The 20527-nt window shown below is 43.3% G+C and overlaps 1 protein-coding gene across 7 annotated transcripts in view; it reads right to left on the reverse strand.

Moving 5' to 3' along the window:
* Positions 1-20527, reverse strand: part of Abcc9 (ATP binding cassette subfamily C member 9) — a 111120-nt gene that overhangs the window by 15544 nt on the left and 75049 nt on the right. For all 7 annotated transcript variants that reach the window (XM_060384427.1, XM_060384429.1, XM_060384424.1 and 4 more), the window contains 5 exons: positions 20068-20225; positions 15991-16083; positions 10072-10174; positions 1888-1989; positions 595-715 (listed from right to left, as the gene is read on the reverse strand). In XM_060384427.1, coding sequence (XP_060240410.1) covers positions 595-715; positions 1888-1989; positions 10072-10174; positions 15991-16083; positions 20068-20225 — 577 coding nt within the window. The remainder of the gene's footprint in view (positions 1-594; positions 716-1887; positions 1990-10071; positions 10175-15990; positions 16084-20067; positions 20226-20527) is intronic.

The following is a 20527-nucleotide window of genomic DNA, read 5'->3' on the forward strand; positions in this document are numbered from 1 at the left end:
GGAAATGATTGTAAATGTGTGAAGGAGAAGAACAAAGGTGAAAGGAAAATTATCATGCCATTGTGTCTAGGGTGGATGAGAAACAGGATTGGGCAGGTGGTGAAAACTCATTAGAGGCCTCAGTGATAACTGGGACCATGTACTTTTCCAACTAGAAAGCCACTGAATGACTTGGGCAGAGAAATGCACTTTGAGATTTGCACCTAATGAAGACTGTACTGTGCCTACCACCAACTTTCCTGGCAGTTTTACTCTAGTGGAATAAATTTTGGGAATCTAGTTTAGTACTGTCAAGTTTCTTGACATTTAAGTAAATAAAGCTATAAGAGTACAATGTAAAATGCCCTAATACACTTGCAATTCTCTCCAATGGGACTGACTAATGTCTACTTAGAATCTACTGTGTCAATGACTAACATTTGCTTATTCTCAGCTGCTAATACATAAATAAATGCACAAATGAATAAAAATAAGAAAGGAAAGAAAGGGTAGAAGTCAATCAAGTCAATCAAGAAGTCAATCAACATCAATCTTGGTGTTAAAGTGACAAAAAAAGCAACTACAAAGTGCCAGGAGTAGTCATGTTCGCAATACCCATGGTGCCTTCATAGTTCTCAGACTCCATCGTCAGGAAACTGTTCACTTTCTTCACTGCACCCATCTGGACCTCCAGGTCAGCCAAGTTCCTCACAACCCAATTCAGATAGTTAGTGATCTGCACCAGGTGACAGAAATGGTCACATTTAGAATAAGTAAGCAATTCTCATGGTCACTGCACATCTGAGGACAGAATGACCTAGACAGTGTCCATCATACGTGCAGTTCATAATTACTACAGGTTAGCACACATTGGAAGAGCGTCATGAGCCATCAGTAGAGAAGGTGTGTGGTCTTCAGAGGTCTCCATGGTCTCTCTTTCCTGAACTGCTCTCTGATTCCCCTGTACAGTGGGGAATTGAATCCACTCATATGTTTGCTCATCTCTCTTATAGCTCTGCTCATTGTTGTGCTCTACTTGGAATGTAAACAAGACAAGACTGGGATCTCAAACAACCCATGGTACAGGATGCCGGTGGGATTGGAGACATTTTTAGAGACTAGCTATCAACATCAAAAAGGAATCTAACAGTCTGGGAGGTGCCTAGTCTGCAAAGAGATTGTCATACAAGCATGAAGACCTGGGTTTGGATTCCCAACACCCATGTAAAGATCTGGGCACAGTGGTGTAAATCTGTGAGTCCAGCACTGGAAAGGAAGAGACAGGAGAATTCCCAGGACTTGGTGGCTAGCTGGTCCAGCCAACCTGGTCAGCAAGCTCCAGGTTCAGTGAAAGACCATTTCTCAAAGAAACAGTGATAGAAGAAGACATTGGTCATCAATCTTTGCTCTTCATGGGCACATGTACACACACCTATACATATACCCACTCACACACACGAACACATACACACCCTCAAAGAGAAAAGACAGCTGGAGAGGTGACTCAGCAGTTAAGAATGTATAATGCAGAGGACTGGAATTTGATTCACAGCACAGATGTTGGGTAGTTCTCACTGGCCAGTAGATCCAGCTGTAGGGGATCTTACGTCCTCTTCTGGCCTCTGAGAGCACCTGTATCCATGTATTCACACATGCACAAGCACACATGCACACATACACACATACTAATACACATGATTAAAAATTAAACAAAATCTTTAAAATACAAAGGAGAGAAAATAATCTAAGCTGTCCTAAAACATTAGCTTTAGGTTCAAATATGCTATCACATGCAAATGTCATCTTCCTACAAATGTCAAATTTCATTAGTGTCCATGAAATAAAGTTTGTAATTGCTATGGAAAATTCCCCCAGCAGTGCATGAAAGGTGTTTTCAACAATACCCACCGTGAGGGCATACAGAAGACCCAAGCCCACTAGTCCAGAATTGGAAGATCCACTAATGGATGCGATGGATGCTGTGAGGACGATGCAAGCTCCCAGGTAGTCCTGAAAAAAGGAGAAGTAAGTTAAAAGCTCTGAAGATTCCCAAGTCACTAAAGCAGAGATGTCAGTCAACTTAGAGAGAGTGGTCAGCCAGTGGAACACACACCATTGTGTGAGCATCTGGTCAAGCTTCACAGAAATGATTCGTCAGAGGTGGAGTAAAGAAGACTGCTGATGGTGCTGGACTTGAGAGCTGCAGTACACACTCTCAGGAAGATATTGGTTGTGTGGAGAGAAGCTATGGTTGTTGTCACAACCAGCATCAGATTTGGTGCGCCACCTTTCTCAGTGCACGGTTTTTGCCAGACAAGCCACTATTTCGTAGCTGAGACTTCATTTTACTGTGCTCTGGACTCCTCCATGTTGTAACAAAGCCCTTGCAGAAATGAGCTTCTGATGCTTGCTGACATCTGAAGTTGACCATTTTGTCACCTGTGTTCAGTTCTGGGACATGAGACTTGCGAATCATGTAGACAAGGGAAAGCATTGATTTGCTTCTAAGTTCCAAGTATTACAGGCATGTCTTAAAGTGCCAGACTTTTCCAAGACTCAATGATAAGCCTTGTGCAAAACTTAAAATACTCACAAACGCCAGGCTAGGCGTGAACTAAAGACATCTACTCCTCTCCTCACACCCCTTCTAATCCCATTCCCCAACTGTGTGAGGAAGTTCTGTGCTCTGCTGTGCCCGTGTGTTACTTGTGCTAGAAACAGGGAGACTTTCAACGTCCTCGGTCTTTCCTGATTATCTCAAGTCACAGCAATTGGTGAACTTCTTCTGTAGCCAGAGAGAGCTCCAGTCATTCTAAACCATCTCACCACTGAATGACAGAACCATAATAATAATAATAATAATAACAACAACAACAATAATAATAATAATTTAATGCCCTAGAGTCAAAGAAGGGGGTGTCTCCAGCAGCTCCCTGTGTGCACTGGTGCCTGAATCAAATAGTCACAAAGATCCCGCTGCTGCAGAGCCCACCATGAGTCCAGCCATGAGACTGCTCAAATGCTGGCTTTGCCCATGTGTAGTTAGTGAGCGCAAATAACTAATTTAGATCCCTTTGAATCTAAATTTCGTTGTGAAAACTAAAAGTTGAGCCTGCTTTACAGAAACATGAAAAGGAATAAAAAGGAACAAGGTCACAGTTGTTTCTCCACCCTGGGAGCTGAGGTTGTTTTTACTTCTGGAGAATTTTTCAAATGTTTGCAGCAAGCTTTAAAAACCTGTATGCCTCGTAGAATATTAGAGGTCAAAACAGGCCCTAGGATAAAATTCCACATGAAATCCCAGAACAGTTATAAGGGAATTTTAAGAAAGAAATCATGTTGAGTTAACCTACTGAGGTGATAAATATTACTGAGTGGGAGGGTCTTTGACCGCTGCCTCTGAGACAGCCATCGCTAACAGCTTCCCATGTATGTCCCAGCCAGCCAGTTCTCTCTTCCCTCCTCTGCTTGATGTGGTAACTGCGCTGGTGGAGCCCACCCAGTCTACACTCTTCTTTATGGCCTGTAAATGCTGAAAAGTTCCCAAGTACTTCAAAAACATTTACAGTTATGGGCTATCCCCCTAAGCCCTCTATGTAAACTGCATAGTTTCAACATGATGTAGTATGCTCACAAATGACATAACATCTTTTCTAAAAGACAGGGGCCGCATCTAAGGGCACTTGCTGCTCTTGTAGAGGACCTGAGTTCAATTTCGGACACCCACATGATGGCTCCAACCACTTACAACTCTAGCTCCAGGGGTCCTTTTCCGGCCTCTGTAGGCAGCTTCACGCACACGTATGTACACGCACACACACATACACATATATAGTTTTCAAGCTTTAAAAATAAAAATATTCACAAAGTGTTGCAATGATGTGTTTTCTAAAGTAAAGTGGACCTAAAGGAAAGTTGCAGCAAGATGTTCCTGATGGAATTTAAAGACACCGGGACCCAGGAAACGTTTCTTAGAAATCATCTGTGGGTCTGTACAATGAGGGTTCCACTAAGGAGATTTAATGTCTAGTCTCTGCTTCCTGACAGCTGATTCCTTCAAGAACAAAAGCCTCATTCATATTTGTTCATATGCTCTTTTGAAATTGTGGATCAGCCTATATACTTCCTGTTTAGAATGATCAATGCCTTCCAATTATATGTAACATATAATAAATATATCTCCTATATTTAAATAGAAAAAATTTCAAACCTTGGTGGATTACTAAGCCTTCTGTCACTGCTCTCTGAGTTCTAGACACTGCCTGTTCAGATGGCACCTGAGGTTCCTGCCCTGCCCAGCCTCTCCTCAAGAGTCTCTGTGCTCTCCCTGGTCTCTCCTCAGTTAAGGGTCAACCCTGCTTCCACCTCCTTGGAGAGGCCTTCTCTTTTTTTGGCTGCTGGCTCCAGCCCTAGGGTTGCTCCCTGTCATAATGCCTTGCTCTATTTTCTCAAACTTACTTATTTCTTCAAGTGCTCATGGTCTCTCTATTCTCAATAGAAGCAGGGTTCTGTAAGCCTGGGTCTCTGTGACCACTTGACTTATCACAAGCAAGGGCACTAATGGCAAATGCATCCGGAAGGTCAGTTGCTCTTTCTGGACTAAGGTACCAGGTGAACTCACCTTTCATAACAAAATGCATTCTCTCAATGGAGTTATTTTCATCCATAAAGGAGATCAAAGTAATGCCATCTTCACAGGTGTGTGCAGCTCTAAAGTTGTTGGTGGGGGGGGGAGCATCTCCAGCCCATCTCAAAAAGGCAAATGCCATGTTTTCTCTCATTTTCGATTCTTAAATTTTATATAGTAACAGAAAATCATGCATGTAAGTCTGTATGTTTATATTCAATGAAAGAAAGTAAGAATATATACACATACATACATACATACATATGTAAGAAAATTTTAAACATATAAAACAACACATTTTCTGACGAATTAGAAACTTTGTGGAGTATGCATTCAGAATTTTAACTTCATCTGCACAAGAAAGAAAACCTTTTGTACAAAATATTCATCAAGACATCACACAGAGAATTGGTAAGTTTCAGAGAAGTCCTTTCAAACACGTAGTGAAATAGAAAAGTGAAACTGAGCAAGTATACAGAAGTGAACATCAGCTCCTGGCTTTCTGCATCCTGTGCTATTAAGCCGAACACATAGTAGATCATAAAGGGACCTAGGGTTCTTTTTTCCTTCCACTTCTCCAGAATACTTGTGAATAGAAAAATAGTTTAAAGGTAATCAATTAAGAAAACAGAAGAAAATTGCCTGAACAGTTCACACAGAGGACAGAAGATACATAGGGATCAGAACTGCAAGCCTAACACATCCTAAACAACCCGTTCGCCTACAGACATCTCTCACAATGGCACCTTGGAATGGAGATTGCATTTAGGAAAAAAAAAATCCTAAGTACATGAATTACCCATTCTCAAGGGAAAGCCCAGTCACTTCAAATCATTTGTACAGTGCCAAGCTATAATTTTGCATGTGTGGTGCTTGGTGGGCATGTGTGTGTGTGTGCATGCAGAGGTATGTGTGTGCGTGTGGAAGGCTGAGGTCAACCTCAGGTTCTGGCCACTCTTACGTTTAAGACTGGGTCTAGAACTCACCACATAAGCTAGACTGGCGGCCAGTGAGCCCCAGGGATAGGCTCATCTCCAACTCCTGGGGGCTGAGACAACTGCATACCACCATACCTGGCTTGTTATGTATGTTCTGCAGGGGGTAGTGGAGGGGCGCTGAACTCAGGTCCTTGAGTTTCCAAATCTGTTCCACCGGTGATTACAGTTCAGCCACCTCTGAACTGTAATCTCTACTGATTGTGTAAAGCCTGTGTTCCCAGAAGGGAAACCCTTGGTTCCTGTTGCCCAGAGAGAAGCCTCTCGTCCAACTTCAGTGAGCCCATAATAGGCATCTGTGCTTGGGGTTGTAATGAAAACTGTAGTTCTCTGTAACCCAGACTTGTAAGCAATCAGCAGCAACTGAGAACTACAGGCTCTGCTTTTTGCCAAGCAGTCCTTAGCAAAGCATCTCTCTAGCACTTGGGAACAGAAAAATGATATGAGGGGCTCAAGTTACAGTGTGATTGCTAGCTGTCTACTGGGGAGCTGAAAACAGAACCATCTCTGCTGTCTTACCAAACAGACCAAAGACAGACTAACCAACTGCTCTCACTTCCGCGGCGTGCCTACTGACTTTTTGTGTTGTTTGTTTGTGTTGGCTTCTTGATGTGAATTTTCTTTCAGCCTTCCACCGCACAGCACAACAAAGCCTTGGAAACACAGCCCGTAGATAGACTTACACAATTTTTGCAAATGGAAACAGCGATGCCAGAGAACTGGAATTGTTTAATATGGACGAATGAAGGGAGAATGTAAGCTGCGTTCAAAGGCCAGACCCTGGGGACATACACAGAACCCGAGCCACTTCACTCAGCACTGATAGGAAAACAGTTCTTTCCCTGCCAAAGCAAGCAGGGTGGCCCCAGACTTGTGCTATTCTGCCAGTCAAGTTACTCTATCCCTTAGATTCATCCCTTTTTTGATGTGTTAACGCCTTTATTATGCTTTCCCAGTTCTAAGCAAATAGGCAGTGAATGTGGTAGGGCAAGATGAAATCTTCCACATGGAAACCATAGAACCAAGGAAGGATGATGACTTGGATGGTCTTAACCCTTTCTATTTCTTCTTCTTTGGTGTGGTTCGTGTGCATATATGTGCCCGTGTGAGTGTGTGTGTGTGTGTGTGTGTGTGTGTGTGTGTGTGTAAAGGCATGTACATTTACTGAGGCAGAGTCTTCCAGAGCTGGCTAACTAACTCTTTTAGTTTAATTACCGTGCCTGGGGATCCCTCCTCTGCCTCCCCGGCGCTGGGATGACAGGTGCCCCACACTCTGCTTCTTAGATGTTATCTATTCGGCCATCTCCTCAGCCTTGGGATTTTCTGAACTGCTTCTCAACATGAATGGGGAAAGAAGCATGCACCGAGAGTTTACTAGACAAGATGTTAAGGATGGAAGGAGCCCAGAGGGCTCTCCCAATTCAACCAGCCCTATCTGCTCTGGTTTCTCTCTCCTCCTCCTCACTGGGATTTTCTGCCAGCAGCGACAGGGGTGGGAGCTCTACAATCACAGAGGAGGTAAGAAGTGGAAATGGAGGGGTCATGACCCCAGGAAGCTCTGACATCAAGTTTTCTCCTTTCTGCATTAAGGCTTCCAGTCCTCTTGGAGGCTTCCAGAAAAGCCGCCTGCTTAATTAATGCCCAAACGGCATGGCCCTTCTTTCACCCTGCTGGTTGGGTGTGTATTCTGAGAGCTTGGGGAATGTTCACTCAGAGCAGGCATTCCTGTTGATTTCCTGGACACTGAGCCTAATGACAGGTGCAGGAAGGGCTGTGCGAAGAGTGAGATAAGATCAATGCAGTGTTTTTCGAGCCAAATAAAGGCTTTCCTTATTTTTTCCCACCCTCAGAGGATTTACAAAAAAGAGTGTGTCTAGATGTGGGGCTGAGAACAATTTATACCCTCATCTCCAATATCCTGATTTCAGGCTTCATTTTTTTTTTCTGACAGAAAACCTAGTTATGCAAGGCTGAAGCTGTAGACACAGTGATGAGGACCTATCCACAGATGCCCACAGTAATGAAGCCAAGTGGGAGAAAAAAAAATTTCCCCACTAGAATTTCTCTGATCAACAATCCACCTGTGACATACGTGCCTGAACTACAGCATTTAGCCTTAAATAAACTTACTTTATTTAAGTATAGGGGTGTTTTACCTGTGTTTATGTCTGCGTACCACATGCATGCCTGGAGGAGGCCGGAAGAGTGCACTGGACTCCCTAGATCTAGAGTTGCAGATACTTACGAGCAGATATGTAGGTGCTGGGTATTGAACCCATGTCCCCTAGGAGAGCAGCCAGTGTTCTCAACAGCTGAGCCATCTCTCCCGCCTCTGCACTAGTTTTTGAGGGGATAATTCTGCTCATGAAAATGGTTTAGTAAATCGCTGAAGCTCTGTGATATACAAAATGCAAATGTAAAATGACAAATGCATTTCATACAATGTCCAACCAACGTATCTGGAAGATGTAGAATGAAGGACAGAGTCTGTCCTTCCCATTGAAAATGTAATCTCTTCTCTAGTTCAGGTAAACTAAAGTATTTTAGACTCAGGTAGATCGGATTGCTTTTTTCCTGTGGGGGTTAAAATGTTGGGTCAGACAAAGCCACTTTGAACTTGGCTGTTGCTTCTTCCTAATTCGCCCTTCCCTCGCTTGGCAGTCTTGGGTGCTAATATCTGGCTTTGGCTCTAAGAAATGAACATATGGTTTGAGTGAAGATTCTTGTCCTACACTTGTCTGTGAACCTGTCATTGGGAAGTGCTAAGAGCAGAAGACATAGTCAGACACCTCAGGTCCACGGCAAACGGGCTTACTCCCACACTTCCTGCCTGATCACTGAGCTAAGGAAAACCAGACTCATGTGTAACTGCTGTCACTGCCTCCTTACAACTCTGAAAATTCACTCACAGAGATACTTTGTTAGTTTCATTATTCAGATATGATATTTCTCCTTGGGAAAAATGGGAATATTTAAAAGAAGAAATCCAACAGAAACTTAAAATAAAGAAAGTGGTCGACATAGAGTCAAGTAATAGTGCTCAGGTTTTGTTAAAGATTTTATGTAACACTTTACTTACTTCTTGATTGCCTATAATTCGTAAGTAACTCTGTTCTGATTTTTCCAACCCTCACAAGCACCTGAAAGATGGTTTATTTGTTGTTTTCAACAACTAATGTTTCTTTCAAAATTTTGTATAACATAATATAACTGTGTCCTATTGGCCAATGATCTCTCTATCATCACTAACACAGCGGTAAAGAGTCTTTGTCAACCAGTGAGAGACACAGGTTGTCTACGACTGTGTCAATCCATATCAATCCATTTTAAGACAGCCTTGATCTTGGGAGCCTTCATTTTGACCTCATCAAATTTTCTTTATCATTTGCATCCTCCTCCCCTGGCTGCTGAGGTTGTTTTTTTGTTTTGTTTTGTTTGGTTTGGTTTTTTATTTGTATCTGGTTGTGGAAACAAATCATCCACAGAAGGCACTTAGCTCAATTGTCACCGTGACCCAACCTATAATCACTTGGCAAGAGAGCAGCAACGAGAGGTTGTCTATACTGGGTAGTCCCATGGGCATGTCTGTGGGAAACTGTCTCAGTTAAGATAATTGATGTGGGACGTCCTATGCCTCTGAGAGCAGCACCATCTCCTAGGCAGGTGTCATGAAATGCGTAAGAGTGCAGAGTGCAAGCGAGTAGCCTCCAAGCATGCACTCTTCTCTGCTCTTCACAGAAAGCAGAGTTCCTGCCTCGACTTCCCACAGTAATAACCTGGAATCGTAAGCTCACCCCAGCCTCTCTCTCCCCTAAGTTGTCTTTTGACTAGGATATTTTGTCACAGCAAAGAATCCAGCCCCAATAGCATCCTGGGGCAATTATGTTGTTTTCATTGTCATTTTAGTGACGCATCCACGAGGCACGTGCTTTTGTTTCTATTTTATAGATAAAGAGGGATCTTGCACTGAAAGAAATTAACCTGGTACACGAAGTCTACACAGTCCGAAGTCTGTGCATCCTCCTGTGTGTCACACAGGGCAGAAGACACAGTCGTCAACATTTAGTACTAGGCTAACTCTCCATTGGCTTAAAACAAAGAAAGTCACCATCCCCTACGGGCCTGTCTGGCTCAGTGAAGGACATGAGTGTGTGTGGTCACTTTTCAAATTCTCTTTTAAAAAGAAATGTAAATATTTAGTATTCCATTAACTTAGGTAGTTCAAACACTATAACGAGCATGGAATGATTTTTGCTTTGGGCACTACTTTTCTTGTGATTAGCTAAAACGCTGCAATAAATCTCATCTGGAACACAAACAAAGCTGATCTATTTTAAAGTTCAGACAATAGAGGCCTAGTACTGACTCTCAGTGGAAGGCTACTTCTACCTAATGCCTGCCTCTCTGTGTCAGGCCTCTTCTCTGTTTGGTTTCCATTTTGAAATCACATAATGAACACCATGAACGTACCGTCCTGACCTCCAGCCATCTGTTGGCAGCCGAGAGAAACAAGTAGGCAATGTTGTTCGTGTCTGTTAGCTCTAGCATGCGTTGCTTGAATCTGGTTTCATGCCTGCAGAAAACAAAAATGCTATGACGTTAGCTACCGAACAGGAGAGTTAGCAAAAGCCAGTCATGCTTAACTACTGCATAATTTGCTCAACAGAGTGACACGCGGACGAGATGAGAGGCAGGTGAGTGGACTCAAAGTCACGCTGCTGCATTCTGGGTAGAACTCAAGAGGCAAAGTGTTCACTCTCTTTTCATGCTTCAGCTAGAAAAAGAAGTCATTGCCATGATAAATATTTATTAGAGGTCACCTTGTAATTCCACAAAATTGGAGGAGCTATGCACACAAGACGCAGCCTATGCCACATGCTATACACATCACAGTATGTTCTTCATTTGAGACATTCATTTTATTTTTTCCAAATGATATTGAGTTGGGCTAGATGAGAACTAATGAACACAGAAAGCTATCCATTTATAAGGGGTAAATGTCTTCCCTCAAAATTATTGTTTATTTAGCCTTAAAAAAAAAAAAACAGACAAAGAAACAGAGTAGAGTGCCAAGAAGCAGAAGGCTGAGGGGTCTTGCAGATGGCAGGCACAGCACAGAGTTTGCTTATAATGACCAGATAAAGATGAAGGAGATTTACTTGGGGGATGAGGTTTCTGAAGAGAGAAGCAGGGTGGGGAGAGGGGAAGGGAAGAGCCAGGCTTCCCAGAGCACAGGGGCGGTCATCCAGGAGTACCTTTAGGGGTGGAACTGGGTTTCTTGGTGAAGAAGCTCTTATAAGTGCCCTGAGTGATAAGAAACAAAGTCCTCTATCTTCCAGGGCTGGGCGGTTTCTCACCCTAATGGTCATGGTGAGGGAGAGACTGACGAGAGACTGACCCGTGGAAAAATTAAGCTCATCACACAATTAAGTTCAACACAATCAAATATAATTCTGTGTAGCTTGTTTTACTAGAAGAACTAGGAATACCCTTCATGAACTAGGAACACCCTTCATGAACTAGGAATACCCTTCATGAACTAGGAACACCCTTCATGAACTAGGAACACTCTTCATGCACGCACATAATGTGTGTGAGCACACTTCACCCTACACCTCAAACCCCTTGTGCTACCATACATGATGAATACATGCAATGAAAAGTTTTTTTTAAAAAATTAAGAGCCTTATAGACTTGGACTTTGGAGATATGGTTTCACAGACATATGTGCTGAAAAGCATCTTTTTTCATAACAAAAATATCCTTACTTTTGTAATTATTTTTCTTGAATAAGAAACACAACAGAGCTGGAAAACAACTGGTCTGTAAGTTGGTTCCATGCTCAGCTCAGCTTCTTCGCTCTCTGTGGCTGCAGCTGCTCCAACACAGCCCATCTACTGGTCACTTTGGTCAGAAATTGCTGAACCACTAGTGAGTCCCATTTGCTAAGCATCTTCCACTCCTGTAAAATCTTCCAGTAATATTGCAAAACTTTTAAATAACTCATCACTTGTATCAAAGAGGGTAGAAGTCTTGGGTGCGGTGCTTTTGGCCCACCATCAGAGTCCATACAGGCCAATATAAAGCAGATACTTGGTATCACTCCAATCAATCTGATCATTGCCTTAGGCCAAGCCAGATAGATAATTTGGTCAGACAGCAGTGTCTGATCTACAGCGATCAGAGAACTTAGCAGCAAGAGCCAAAGCATTACTTCACTTTGAGTTATGTAGCCTTGAGCTAAATGCCACGTCCAGGGGGACCTGTGCCGAAGAATGGCGGTACAATGGCTCGGGACTAAGCAGCCAAGGAACGTGTCCGCCTTCCAGATGACCTCGTGAGAGGTGACTAGAGTGACTAACAGGTAGAAGGGCGTATGAGCTTGTAGGATTTACAGCAATCATAGGAACAAAGTGTGAAGGTTTTTGTAAGATTCACATTTCCGTGCTTGCCAGGGATGGGCCCGGTACACTTGCTTGCTCTCCAGAGTAATGCCAGATATATTTGCAAATTCCCTCAGTTGCATTTAGTCAACATCCATTCTCCAAGGAAGATCCTGTGCTAGATTCTGGAAATATACAACGAACAAGATGTGTCTTTCTCAGGATGGAAGAAACTGTACTAGTGCGTCTGATGTAGCACAGGCCCTTCCTTTAATGATCCTAAGAACGTAAAGAGGAAATTTACCTCAGAGTATCTGAATAACGAACCAGCTAGGAGGTGGGGAGAGGGGGAGGGCTAATCATGCTTCCTGGAGCACAGGGAAGAGGGTCTGGGGGTAGTTTTAGGGGATGATGCTGTGTCCCTCTGGTGAACAAGGCGTGGTAAGTACCCTGACAGATGTGAGAGAAAAGAGGAATGAAAAGGTCCAGCGCTTTCCAGGGCAAGGCAGGTTTCTCCCCGCCTGGACAAGGGCATCCAGGAGGATCACAGCTTGTGAGCCACATTGGAGAGGAATATCTAAGCTTTGGTCCCCACATGAGCTCTGCCCGGGACCTTCTTCCCGCTGTGGTTGTGGAGTTCCGTTCCTATCACTCCACATTTGTATGGAACTGGCAACAGCCTGAAGCAGCAGGGAGGGGGAGGTGAAAGCTCAGTGAGCATTCTTTCTGTTTCTATTTGGCAAGAAACCTCCTGTTTTCCTAATGGAAACTTTGACACACTCAGCCTGTATCTTTTCATCCAGTTCATCTTCTGAACATTCTTAGACCTTTATTCTGACAGACAGAAAAAAAAATAAAGCAACAGCAAAGGTCACTGACAACTTAGTCTAATTTAGCTGTGATACTTTCCTTGTAAATGACTCGAAGTTTCCTGTGTCGTGTGAGTGCACTCTGACCCCTGGGTGCTGAGGGAACACAAGGTCCAGTCAGTAAAGGAGGACTTTCTGGGGACCTGGCCAGGGGACACTGGGTGTTGTAAGAAAGGAACAGATATGGGAAATCGTGTGCTTGATTCACGTATTTTCTATGATTTATTTTCATTTTAATTATATGTATGTACACATTTAGGTGCAGGTGCCTGCGGATAACAGAGAAAGTATTGATAGGCTGTTGTGAGCCACCTGATAGAGATGCTGGAAACTGAACTCTGACCCTCGGCTGAGAGGAGTGCACCGTCTTAACCAATCAGCATCTCCCCAGCCCCCAAGAGCTTGCTTCACCCTTGACTAAGAGTACCAGCCCTAACATTCTAGAAACTCATCCACAGCAGGTAGGCCATCACCATCTTTTGAAGATACTTGTTATGACTGAAAAATGCTGTTGTTTATATTATTTAAAGGACAAGCTACTTCGGGATGGACACCAGTCCATCATGCCTCACTACCATGATTGAACCACTGAAGATTAACATGTACTGTTTTGTTATTCTTACAGCTATCTAGGGTTTTCCTCAAAGGTACAATTCACCAAATTCTGCCCTTGTGTCTAGTGAAGCAGGGAAATTAGAAAGTGGAACCTTGACCCTGGTCCACTTACTCTCTGTTTCTAACCCTTTCTCAATTCCTCAACGCACTTTCCCTGACCCTTAGCAGTTTCAGAAGAAGGGCCATGTTGTTCCACAGGGAGAAAGTGAAGGTTCTGGTGTGTTTCAGCTTCTGGTGGTTCCCTGCCAGCTTCCTGAGTCCCCTCACATTCCCTCCATGCTTCGTCAGAGGAACTCTTGCACAAAATCCCCTTCAAGAAAAGCTGCCACCTGGCTCCCACCTGGCCACATCCCTGTCAATCTGCTCCATCAACTGTCCCATCCTGCCTACATCTCACTCCTTCCCATTGGCCATGGGGTGGGGGTGGGGTCACAGAAATCTTTTTCTTAATTCTTCTTATGCCAACAAAGCTTCTCAAAAGAGGAGCCTCTCCTCAGCACCTCCAAAGCTTCACCTCTAGTTAATCCCCCGGCCCTCTGACTTCTGACTTTATTCCTCCTTAACCAATTTTGTTCTTGCTAAGGTCATCAATAGCATTGTGGTTTCCATATCCAGAGGTCACCTTTAATTTCTTTCATTCTTTTCTGTCATTGCTGCTGCTGTTGTTTCACCTTTTTTTAACATGCTCACCCATGTAACTACAGTGACGCCACCACCCTGGTCCGAGTTGCACAGTGCCTTTCTGATACGTGTCTTTCTTCTTGTGAGATTCTCAGGTGACTAACCATGAACTCTCCCCACTGCCCTGAGCTTTTGCCTCCCTGTGTAGTTTCTCAACTGGTTCAAATCCCTCCCCCTTGGTAGAAAGATGAGATCTTCCCCGAGAAGTGCATTTTGGCCTTCTCATATCACTTAAGTCTTGGGGAGACGAGGACCAGTCTGAATTAAGCATCCAACACAGTTTCTGGCACCCTCTTACCTTTAGCCTCAGCCATCCTGAGTTATCTGTTAAGAATTGGTTGTTCTAATTACCTCAGCTCTTGTGTCAGTTTTCTGCTGAGATCCTTTGGTGACTCCACAACACAGAAAGAATAAAACCAAAGCTCCACACAGCAGAACTCATTCCTCATGTGTTAGTGCCAGCCTCCATGTGCTCAAGCTTCATTGTGGTGACCTTCGTCTTGTCATCATTCAATACCAGATTTGATTCTTGCATGAAATAGAAATCTTCATGCTTTTCCCTCTGAACACTGTCCCTTTACCTTCCAGCTCAACTATTCTTTATTCAAAGGCCCATTGTCCAGTAAGTATCTCCATCTTCTTTTGAAACAAGAGGCCACTGAACCCTCTGACACAGCTGACCCATGTGGTAAACGCCCATAGATGTCACTATACTGTCACCTTTCTTCCTTAAAGGTCTGCGAATGGTCACTATGTGGTGACCCTTAGCACCAAGCCCTCACTAGCTCATTAGTCAAATACCAGAAGCATTTCCCAAGCCATGGTAAACTATCTGTGAAAACAAAGCCCTGCCCCTTCAGAGCTTGAATTCTAGCTGGAAGAGATTGGATAGTTAACATGCAAATATTTTAATAAAACAGATAATGAAAATACACTCTTATAAATACTCAGAAGGAAAATAAAATAAAATCACATTCTGGCTAAAGTAAAGAATCTGCCTTCAACTTCTTCTACTGTCTATTCTACTTCCCCTTATGAGTGAGATTTGAGCATCCCTGAGCCCTCCTTGTTACTGTGAATTGTAGGATGTTTATCCTGTACTATATGGCTAAAATCCTCTTATACATGAGTACATGCCATGTGTGTCTTTCTGAGTTTGGGTTACCTCACTTGGAATGATCTCTTCTAGTTCCATCCATTTGCCTTTAAATTTCAGGATTTCCTTGTTGTTAATAGCTGAGTAGCATTCTTTGTTTGCTTTGTTGTATTTTTGAGACAGTGTCTCACGGAATCTAGGCTGGCTTTGAACTTGCTCTGTAGCCTAGGCTGTCCTTGAACCCTTGGTCCCATTTTCCACCCCCACCCCACCATCACCAAGTGCTAGGATTGTGGGTATGCTCCTCCACACCTGACTGGATTAATTTCTAAAATGACTCTTGCATTATGGTATTGTTTTTTTTACCATCTTTATTTTCATCACCATCTATACATTTATTTTAAGTTGTTTATTGGGATCTTCAGCAGTCACTGTGGTTCATTCCTGATATGTATTATATCAATTAGTTTGATGGCTGCAATAAACAAGACTCATTATTTTTCAGGTGAGGACACAGAGGCTTTGGAATTAGAAAACCTTACTGAAGCCACACAGCTAATGCCTTTTCACTGTGTCAATTCATTCTTTACTCTTAAGTTTCAGAAGAATAACTCCAATCAACAATGTTATTTCTTATTCCCATTTTGTATTTTGCCCCCAAAGGGAGCAGCAGCTAGCTATCATTTGTTGAGGGACCCTGTGGATGGACTTGCCCCTCGCAGTAGTCTGAAGATGTGTTACTCACCTAAAGGCCCGGATAGTGGTGAGCCCTTCGGCAGTTTCTGAGAAGTGACAAAGCAGGGGAAGCTGGGTGCTGTCATCAAGTTCCTGGAGATCCCTAGAACAAAGACAATGGCATGATCACCTGCCCCCAGGTTCTGAGGCCACTACTGAACCCACAAGGTTCTCAGACCCCAGTGTTTGCTCATGGCATCCATTCATCTGGACTCCGCTGCTTACCTTTTTCCCCCTAGTCCTCATGCTTAAAACCTTTATTGAAATGTTTTCCATGAAAGTATGATTTACTTGCTCTTTCTGTGTCCCTACAGCAGTGTATTTTAGCTGTGACAAAAGACTTGAAGTTTTATAGACACCTTAAATGAAGTGTGACCTGTACCCCTTACACACCCATCCTTTCCTTGATCTTCAGAGAGTAAACTGTTGAAGATTTTTAATTGAGTGTTGCAGTAAAGAGTTTACAAATACAAAATATAAACATAAATGCAATAATGAAATGATATTGACTTAGAAAGATGAACAGGTGAAAATAATCCTGTGAAGGGCGCGGTCTTGTTATTGTTATTATTTGGGGAGAGGTGTTGGCTTTTGAGACAGTGTCTCAGGTAACCCAAGCTGGCCTTGAACTCCCTTTGTCACTCTTTGTAACCTTCCTCCCTGAGCCTTCTGTCTCCACCTCCCAAGTACTGTGATTACAGGCATGCACAGCCACATCTGGCTGTTACATGGCACCAACCACTGGGGCCATTCGTGATTGGCTGCAGAATCCCGCAGACAAATGCAAAGCCCTTCTTTTGAGTTCCTGAGATACATGTAGCTCACTTCACAGATGGCAGGTGTGGGGAGGAGAACACAGGCAAAGACACCTAGTGCCGTGAAGAGACGTATGCAGCTTCCTCTTTAAACACAAGCAGGTGGCTATTGGCACAGCGGACACCAGGAACAGATGGCTGCTACATTGAGGTCAGGGCTGAAGAAGACGTCAGGAAGGATCCTCTTTGTTTACAGAACTGTCAGTTGTGAGTCCAGAAGGTGATGGCACAATCCCATCTGCGTGAATTGTAGAAGGAAGCGCGCAGCTAAACACTCATTAGACCTGTGACTTAGGCGTCCAAGAGGTCACGTTACTGCCTGCTCTTAGCTCCCCACTTTAGTCCTCCTTGAGATCAAAAAAACGGTCTGTTCAGCTTCGTGAGCAAGATCGGTGTGCCTGTAAGACTTCATGTCATTAGGTTGCCCCTCCTGACTTTCAGATAAGAATGGGTTAGACTGAAGTGGTGTCTCCCTGACTGTTACATGAGAAAGGGCAGACTGGAATGGCACCCCCCTCACACACACACACACACACTTACATGGGAACAGATAGGCTAGAATGTCTCCTAAATCTCTTTTTTTTGGGGGGGAGGGGGTCACTCACGTATACTATCATATCATCTGCAAATAGTGATAATTTGACTTCTTTTTTTTTTTTCTTTTTTTTTTTTTTTCAATGCAGTTTATTCAGAAACATTGAACAATCCTCGGACCCCGGGGAAAGCCAGCCCACAGCTTAAATAGCCTCTGGGTAGCAAACCCCAGCATGCCACGGGGGCAGTGCAGATAGGTCCACATACATGGAAGCAAGCCAGATCCTCAGCCTTAGCCAAATGTGGAGTTGTTCATGACAGAGAGCACTCACCATCGGGAAGGCGGAAGGTGGAAACCAGCTCCATCTTTAAGGCATAGCATTCCGCAGCTCTCTACAGTTCCCCCTTTTTGTTTTAGACGCATCAGGCAAGAGTAGAGGTCTGATCTCTGATATTAGAAATAAATTGGGACTTTGTACCGATGTTCATTTAGGTGTCATCCACCCAAAGAGCATCAGACCCGTCCGATACCTTTTTCTCAGAGGCGGGACCTGGGGCATCAACCCGCATGCAATCAGACATACTCTTCTCTGGGTCAAAAGCGGCTGACCCTGAGTGCAGTGCTTAGCCTCGCATCCTGAGCGTATCATTTTAGCTTTTTATGGTATCCAACCATGCTTGGGGAGAATGTCCTGCTTCAATGGCTGTAAAGGCCTGAATGATCATGGCTGCATCACACTGTTGTGAGACTCTAAACTTGCATATATACCACAGGCAAACCAAGGAGACCAACACCAGAAGGCCTGCTAACACTCCCATGCCCACCCATTCCTTTTGACCTCTTGCAGGAGCAAAATGATAACCTTTGGCAAATCACTCAACCTGGCTGTCAATGAAAGTATGCTGGACTTTGTGTCACTAGCATACAACATGAGAATTTTTCCTGTGCTGCAAATCTGTCTAAACAATTGTCGAGCAATATCTTAGGTAATTGGACTGGAGAATTCGATACTACGATGGAGCAGCTGAGAGTGGCCATTGTCACAGTAAATTCTACCAGAGTGAACACAGGACTAGCCACAGGATTATCAACATGGATTGCTGCAGCCATGAATCATCTAAATCTCTTTTCAATTCCTTAAAAAATGGTTGTCATGTTATAACTCTTTTTAAAAATTCTGTTTTGTGCCCTTTCTGTCATTCACTAGTATAAAAAAAAAAAAACGTTCTTTATGTATCATTTGTAAAGACTATGTTCTCTGTTATAGTCACTACTCATGTGGACAAATGAATCAGACTATATTTCAGGAGAAAAGCTCACAGCTCACATTTTTACTGGGTTGGAAATCTTTGCCTAACTCTCACCACCCAGCTTATCTCAGTAATAGCAAAAATAGGTTCAAACGAGCTTGCTGTTGAACAAGATATAAAAGTTTGGTGTAAGCATTGAGAGGAAAGGGCTGATTACAAATCAGTTAGTGGTCACCAAGTGAGTCAGAACCTCTATGCCTTGTAGCAAATAATGTTGGCACAAACACCAGAGGATATGGAAGTGTGAATCTGACCGTTGTCTCCTGCCTTCTGGTCTGAATTTGCTATGAAAAAAAAAAATGAACAAGAGAAAGGAAGTTTGGATGAATGGATTCCGAGGAAGAAAAACCCATTCAAATATAATGTGCATCTCCAATATGTGAAGTACTCTTTAAATCACAGCCCAGGGGGAGAAATAGCAGGAAATGATGTGGAGTTTGGTGTGCCAGAGGACCTCACTAGAGCCCTTCCCTTTTCTCTTCCCTGATGTAATGTCATTTTCTCTGTGCTCCTGTCATGCGAAGTATGTTCAGTGTTTTAAACAGACACATTTGCCGTTTATTCTAGCTTAATCCGAGTGCTAAGATTACTTTCTATATGGCTTTATCTTAACAAGAGACAGGTTTCATTGAGAATGGGATTTTATCATCCACCACATGGCTTACTTAACAGTGACAAAGCAAGCGTTTACTGAGTGCTGAAATAGAGTCACCACAATAATAAAGCTCATTGTATTCTTCGGAAAAGCACCAATGTAAATTTTCAAGTTTACAAATGCTGACACTGTACTGATCATTAATCACTCAACTTCTCAGGGAATGATATGTCCTATACTAACAGAAAATCTGAAATTAATGATGAGCTTTGATTTATTTGACTGGATTATCAGGCACGTGGAAAATTCTGTGAGCCCAGTCTCCAGTCTTTTAAAGTGGTGGTGTGCCTCCCAAACACTCAAGATTCTGCAACAGTACAGTCACAGATGGTTTCTCTCTTCATTTGTCATCTTCTGCTATGTCATTGGGAAAACGTGGTGATTTAAGCCTTTTTTCCTGCTGTGGGATATACTGGCTCTAAACTGCTCACTCCTCAGAACTTTGTTTGATCTTGTGAGCTTCCTGCCAATGTTATATTCAGAAAAGGAACCAAGGAACAAAAGAGCTGGCACATCTATGCATTACAACCCAATAGACAAATTGTTGACAAACCAAACCGCATGTTAACGTGTCAAGAGTGATAAAGGACAGTCAGTTATAGAAAGGACGACATTAGAACTCACATCGCAAATGAAGCTTTAGCCAAGCCAGTTGCATTCTCCACTCAATTCTCCACCTTAGTTTGAAAAACAAGTACTAGAGCAAAATAAAAAGGGTCCTCACTAAGTCAAATATACAGGCTTTTGTAAAGGAGGAGAACAGTTTACTTACTTAGAGGCGACTCGGAAGTATTTCTGGATGAAGTAAAAGGCGACACCGAGGGGCACAAGGGCAACGAGGAACACGGGTGTGGCGTAGGAGATCATCCCGATAGCAGACAAGCAGAGCAGAGTGGAGCGCGTCAGGGACTCCAGCGTTGGAGGGATGTGCTGTGGAAGACAGCATTCGAAGAACAACGTGTTTCCCTTGTGCAGGTCTCCATGACAATGTAACAACAACACTCATTGTTATACTAGAGTCAAGTAAGATGGGACGCCACGAAAGCGGTCCAGAAGCATGTTTGCTGCACACAGCTGCACATGCTCCCACAGTTTAACAGCCGTATCCATCGACATATTGTTGACATGCCGTCCACCTGCTTGCGCTGGATACTTCAGATAAGTGGTTATACTAGAAGTCTTTTTCATCCCTGTTTCGCTTTACTATGATGGACTACAAGTATTTATTTCCA

The sequence above is a fragment of the Meriones unguiculatus genome, chromosome 5 (genome assembly GCF_030254825.1).
Source record: "Meriones unguiculatus strain TT.TT164.6M chromosome 5, Bangor_MerUng_6.1, whole genome shotgun sequence".
NCBI classification, from domain to species: Eukaryota; Metazoa; Chordata; class Mammalia; order Rodentia; family Muridae; genus Meriones; species Meriones unguiculatus.